Raw genomic sequence first — 6,000 nt, 5'->3', positions numbered from 1 at the left:
TCATTGAAAAATAATTTTATTGCGCTTATCCCTAAGAAGACGGGTGTAGAAGAAGTAAAAGATTTTCGGCCTATTAGTCTTATTGGCAATGTGTACAAAATCATTTCAAAAGTGAGCGTTTAAAGGTATACCTTCCTACTCTAATCTCAACAACTCAATCTAGTTTTATTAAAGGAAGACAAATTCTTGATGGAATTTTGATAGCAAATGAATGTGTGGATTCTAGACTTCGTCAAAAATTATCGAGGTTGGTTTGCAAGCTTGATTTTGAAAAGGCGTTTGATAAAGTGAATTGGAATTTTTTAAATGAAATTTTGTGCAAAATGGGGTTTGGTGGTGTTTGGAGGGTTGGATTAGAAATTGTTTAACATTCTCGAAGTTCTCGGTTCTTGTTAATGGATCGTCTTTCGGTTATTTCGGTAGTGAAAAGGGACTTCGTCAAGGAGACCCTATTTCTCCTTTTCTTTTTAATATTGTTTGTGAAGTCTTAAGTTGTATGTTGATTAAAGCACAAGAACATGATCAAATCTCGGGTTTTTCCGTCAAGGAGGGGGGAACAAAAATAAATCACTTGAAATTTGCCGATGACACTATCATTTTTCTTGATGCTAAGAAAGAACAAGTTGATAACCTTCGCTACCTTCTTCTTTGTTTCGAGTTAACTTCTGGTTTGAAGATAAATTTCTTTGAAAGTAGCTTATTTGGAGTCGCGGTCGAGGAGGATGTTGAAAATTATGCTAACATGCTAGGATGCAAATATGCGAGTTTTCCTAGCATATATCTTGGCTTACCTTAGGGAAACAAGGTAGGAGGCACTCAAAAATGAGGAAAAACACTTGAAATTTGTGGGAAAAGAGTTATTTCTTGGAATGGAAAACCAATAGCAACAGGAGGTAAGTTAACTCTCATCAAAAGTGTTTTAGCTAGTCTACCCATTTATTATCTCTCTATTTTTCTTGCTCCTTGATCCATAACTAAGAAAATTGATAGAATTGTGAGAAATTTCTTATGGATCATGACAATAAGAAAAGAATTCACAATATTGGTTGGGAATTGTCTTCAAAACCAAAAGAAAAAGGTGGTGGTATAAGAAGAGCTAAGCAAGTGAACTCGGCTTTGCTAAAAAAATGGTGGTGGCGCTTTGGCGTGGAGAAAGATGCTTTATGGAGGAAGATCATAGCTTGAAGATTTCTATAAAAGTATTAGATTCAAGATTGGAGCGGGTAAGAAAACTAGATTTTGGGATGACTCTTGGCTTGGTGCAGGATGGTTATGTGATATGTTTCCTTTGGATTATGAAGCTTCAAGGACCAAGGAGGTCGTGGTGGCTAGTATGTATGAAGTTAGGGAAGATGGTGTACGGTGAGCGTTTATGTCTAGGAAAAGATACTCTCAAACTATGAAAAAAGACATTGAAGTTGATTATCACTTTTTTTCGGATTTGATGGATGATGGAATTGTTGTAGTTCAGTCATACCTTCTTCTCGACAGCTAGCTGACCTCTCCACCGAAGGACTCGCTTCTACTACCTTTTACAACTTGTCTTGTCAAATGATGCATTGTTTTCACCCTCCATCAGATTGAGGGGGAGTGTTAGCAGTATAAGTCTGTTTTCTTATTTATTCCGTGTAAAAAATGTGCTATTTGTAACTCGTCTTTATCTTTATTTACTTTCTTTGTTTACCAACTTCTAGGTTAGGGGTATTTGTTATTTTTACTCTTGTTGTTTCTTTATATAGAACAATAACCTCTATAGATCTGTCAATAACATTTGCAGTTTCTTGCTTGTAGATCTTGTCGATGTTAAAAACTAATAGGTCGTATCTACATTCGAAATGCTCTATTCTGTTGAATATTTTCATAAATGTTTGCCGCTATCCGGGGGTAGGGGGTGGTAACTCCCGGATGTATTCGACCTGTATCGGTTACCAAAACGTTTTATCGATGTGTAGCTTCCCATAGGGTTTGTTTCAAGAGATACCATTAATGGATACCTGTTGAAAGCGTCTATTGAAGATAGAAAGACATCTCCGAAAGACATGAATTCCTCTTTAAATAGCGAAGGCCTTCTCCCATTTCAACACATCAAAAATCTATGTTCTCTATATAAGCATCATCAGACTCTAAATACCGTGTGTTTTTGATTGGATCAAGGGAGTACAACTCTTGAATCCAACAACGTTGTTAGGGCTTCATCATATCCTAAAAGTATTATTCATTGACTAATTGCACTCGCCAATTATTTGGGAATGGTCGAAATATTTTCTAAAAAGAATCAAAAGGCTTTGAAGCTTAGTGACACAACATTCTTTTCTGTTCTCTGAATTTCATCCTCTGAGTACCCACTTTCCAACATATTCTTCTAAACAATTATGCATTTTCTTTGACGAGCTGCTGATTTGATGTTGCATCTATTTTTTTAATGACCGCGGTTTGGCTGATCATATTAGGTGAAAGCTTTATTTGGGTTATATGCAGATCAATGTGAAGTTATCAGAACTGAATTCATTTATTTATTTTGCATGAGTTGGTTTTCCTCCTTCTTTTTGTTGGAAATAAATGGCAAAAGTTAAGAAGAGGCACATCAATAGGAAATGACGAGCTGAAAATCATGCCTAATAATAATAAAGATTGTATGTATTTTGTAGGTATCGAGGTTTTATTTGTTCACTTGAGAAGATATATTCATGTGTTGTTGCGTCAAAATCAAAAAGGAGCCATCTTCAGAGTGAAAATATTAAACGTTGGGCTAAGGAGAATCTCTAGTTGTTACCTCCTTTATGTTTCCAGGCCCTCTTTTGTTAGAATTCTTTATATTTTCAATTTTCAGGTCATATCTACTGTACTCAACTTAGTGCGGAATCAGGGAACAATCTTTTTTTTGTGTTAGAAACTGAGTTTTTACTTTTCGTTTTCCAGGATAAAATTCTATCTTCCTTTTCTTTCAATCAATTAGCGAATCAACTACATAAACGACCACTCAAATTTAAAATGCTGTTGGAAATCCCAACTCCCATGACTCCATCGTTCATATTGAAGCTTAGCACTGGGCCTTACACATTGCCGGAACACTCACTTTTTCTCTCAAATAAATGAAATAATGACCACTGTGACTAGGGAAAGAAACAATTTCCACGAGCTTCTGGCAAGGGATACTATGGTCATGGAAACAGTAACTAATATCATGATGGTATAAATGATCCAGACACAGTAATTAATGATGCTTGTAATCTCAGTTAAGACAACAATTTGGTTTTGTATGAATAATACTCACCCATAATACTCACCCGCTTATCGCTTCTAACCAAGGGTTTAGTCCAACTATCCGTGCAATCACTGTATGGAGTGCAATGGTGGAAACTCGGAAGTGGTTCAATCTAGGGTCATACGACTCATACCTATTGTACTCAACTTAGTGTGGAACCAGGAAACAATCTTTCTTGTTAGAAACTTAGTTTTTTTTATTGTTATTATTTTATTTTATTTCAGTATCTTTTAGTTTTACTTAAAAGCACAATCGAGAGTCGAAGAAAGAGTATCAAAATATCAGCATTAAGTTTCGTACACTTTTTTTCAAATTCTTGCTCACTCTAAGTTAAAAAAGCATGAACATAAGCCATGCATGAAAGCTTTAAAAGAAAAACGAAGACAAAAATATACACAAAATTGGTTAAAAAGACCAAAATCAACAATTCTTGGGTGAAAAGGACATTTAGATTTTAATACTGTTTAAATGGACAAAAATTTAAAAATAGTCAGGATATAAACAGTTTCATCCTATCCATTTTCAAATACTTTTTCTTATTTTTAATTTACATTAGGACGCATCCAGTTTCATCCTTGCTATTTTTTAAGTTTAAGTCAGGATGAAACTGGATTCATCCTTACTATTTTTTTGGTGTCCATTTCACCCATACAAATTTTTACTCGTCCATTTAAACCATGTTTTAAATATATTTGGACAAATGACCCACTTTCCGAAGAAAATAAGGGGAAGTTAATTATTAAACAAATCAAAGAATCTTCATAAACTTTTGTTGCATCATCTTTGCCGATCCCCAACTTTAGAAAGCATGCGCTGCTGCTGCTGCTGTCTGCTTCTCCTGATGAGTTATCTCTCTGAAAGAGGCATCTAAACTGCAACCCCAAACACTCTCAAACAGATCTTGGCTTGTCATGTTTCCTACAGGGGAGAAAGGGCCAAAAAGTTCTACACCAAAGCAAGTCTGATTAGGATATATTCTCTGCGCGAACTTTGCACTTGTATCCTCTGCCCAAACCCTCTTTAACATATCTTCAATTGTAATATCTCTAACAGGGGAGAAAGGGCCAAGAAGTTTTTCACCAAAGCAAGTCTGATTAGGATATATTCTCTGCTCCAATTTTGCATTTGTTGTCGCTTCTGGCAATTCACGCATATCGGGCGCAAAGTAAGGATGCTTCAGAGCCTCCATAGCTGTTGGTCTGTTTTTTGGATCCCAAGAACAAAGGGATTTAATCCGATCTATAGCCTCATGACTAGCAGATGGTATCATTGTAGAAATACCATATGGATGTACTTGAGGAAACTTGTAACCACACCAATTGGCAAGTTGTATTCCTTCTGCCCACGACTCATAAGTTGGACTTCCGATTACACTGCAAATCTTATACAGCTGATCTGCTCGATTCTTACCAGGAAAAAGAGGACGAAACGAATACAGTTCGGCCATTATAGCCCCAACTGCCCACATATCAACAGCAGAGGTATACGAAACCGAGTTTAACAGCACTTCAGGTGCGCGGTACATCCGTGTAGTAACATAATCTGAACACGGTGATTTAGAATCAATTTCCCTAGCTTGACCAAAATCCGCGATCTTTATTGAATCTCCATCTCTAGCGACCAGCAAGTTATCTGGTTTTAGATCTCGATGCATATATCCACCAGGACGATGCATCTGTGCAAGAGCTAGCAAGATTTGACGAGACCAGCGTCGTATCTGAGACTCCGAAAAAAGGCCTATCCTGTTCTCCAATAACCCGTTTAGTAACTCAGCATCCGTACAAAGATTGATCTTATCATGCATAAGGCGATACAGAGTAGATTCTTCGTAATCAAAGACCAAATATAACACCTGATTGTCAAAGATGAGTTTTCTGAGTCCGACGATATTCGGATCCCCATAGAGTTTAACCAATGCCTTGACTTCTGGAAGTTCAAGGCATTCTTCCAAGGACGAATATAATTTCTTCATCTCCTTTATTGTTACAATTTCAGAACCATCAGCACTTAGATTATCTATAGCTTTCCATACGTATCCGAAGGTTCCTTCGCCAACTTTATCAGTCAGAGTATAACTACAATACTCCATGCTTATACCAAATCGTCGAAGAAAAACTTAATACGAACTTCAATTTTTCTTCTTCTCTTTACCTGAAACGGCTTCAATGAATTTACTTATCTGATGAAACATGAAAGAAAAGGAAAAAACTGATGAAACTCTTTATTTCAAGAAGCGGATCAAGAAACAATGAAAACTGGGATACAAGAGCTATATGCATGCGCCCATGTATATATAAGGGAAAAAAAAACTTATAGAGCTACTAGGAAACAGTGTTCGAGTCTATCTGGGTAATGTTTCCAGGCGGTACATAGCGTAATTCCAAATTTTGATATTTTGGAGAGAATACGGAAACACAAATACGGAAATTTGACCAGAATTAATAGTCGGTTCCTAGTTTTGACTTTTTTCGAACCCAAAACTCAAGTAAACTGTAAACCTAGTTCCAAGGTCAGAGTAGGTTGTGCTGTTCTGTTAATTGATGAAGCTCTGGTTCTCGTCAATGAAATACATAGATATTTGAATGTTGTATGATTCGGATGTAGTTGTTTACACTTATATTTTGCAATTCAGGCTGCTTGAATGCGGCAAAGAGACTCCTGGACGAGATGGTTAATTAGTAAAGGAAATGTAACCACATATAGTTGTATCATTCATGGCCACTGCCTACATGGTC

General features: G+C 36.5%; 1 protein-coding gene across 1 annotated transcript; it reads right to left on the bottom strand.

Annotated features, from left to right (window-relative positions):
* Window positions 1-4,064: 4,064 nt before the first annotated feature.
* On the bottom strand, window positions 4,065-5,354 carry LOC113362341 (cyclin-dependent kinase F-4-like). Its single transcript, XM_026605199.1, has one exon. The coding sequence runs from the start codon at window positions 5,352-5,354 to the stop codon at window positions 4,065-4,067; it is 1,290 nt and encodes a 429-aa protein (XP_026460984.1).
* Window positions 5,355-6,000: the final 646 nt, after the last annotated feature.

This window comes from Papaver somniferum, chromosome 1 (assembly GCF_003573695.1).
Source record: "Papaver somniferum cultivar HN1 chromosome 1, ASM357369v1, whole genome shotgun sequence".
Lineage (NCBI taxonomy): Eukaryota > Viridiplantae > Streptophyta > Magnoliopsida > Ranunculales > Papaveraceae > Papaver > Papaver somniferum.
The sequence above is the reverse complement of the archived record's forward strand: the minus strand, read 5'-3'. Positions and strand labels throughout refer to the sequence as shown.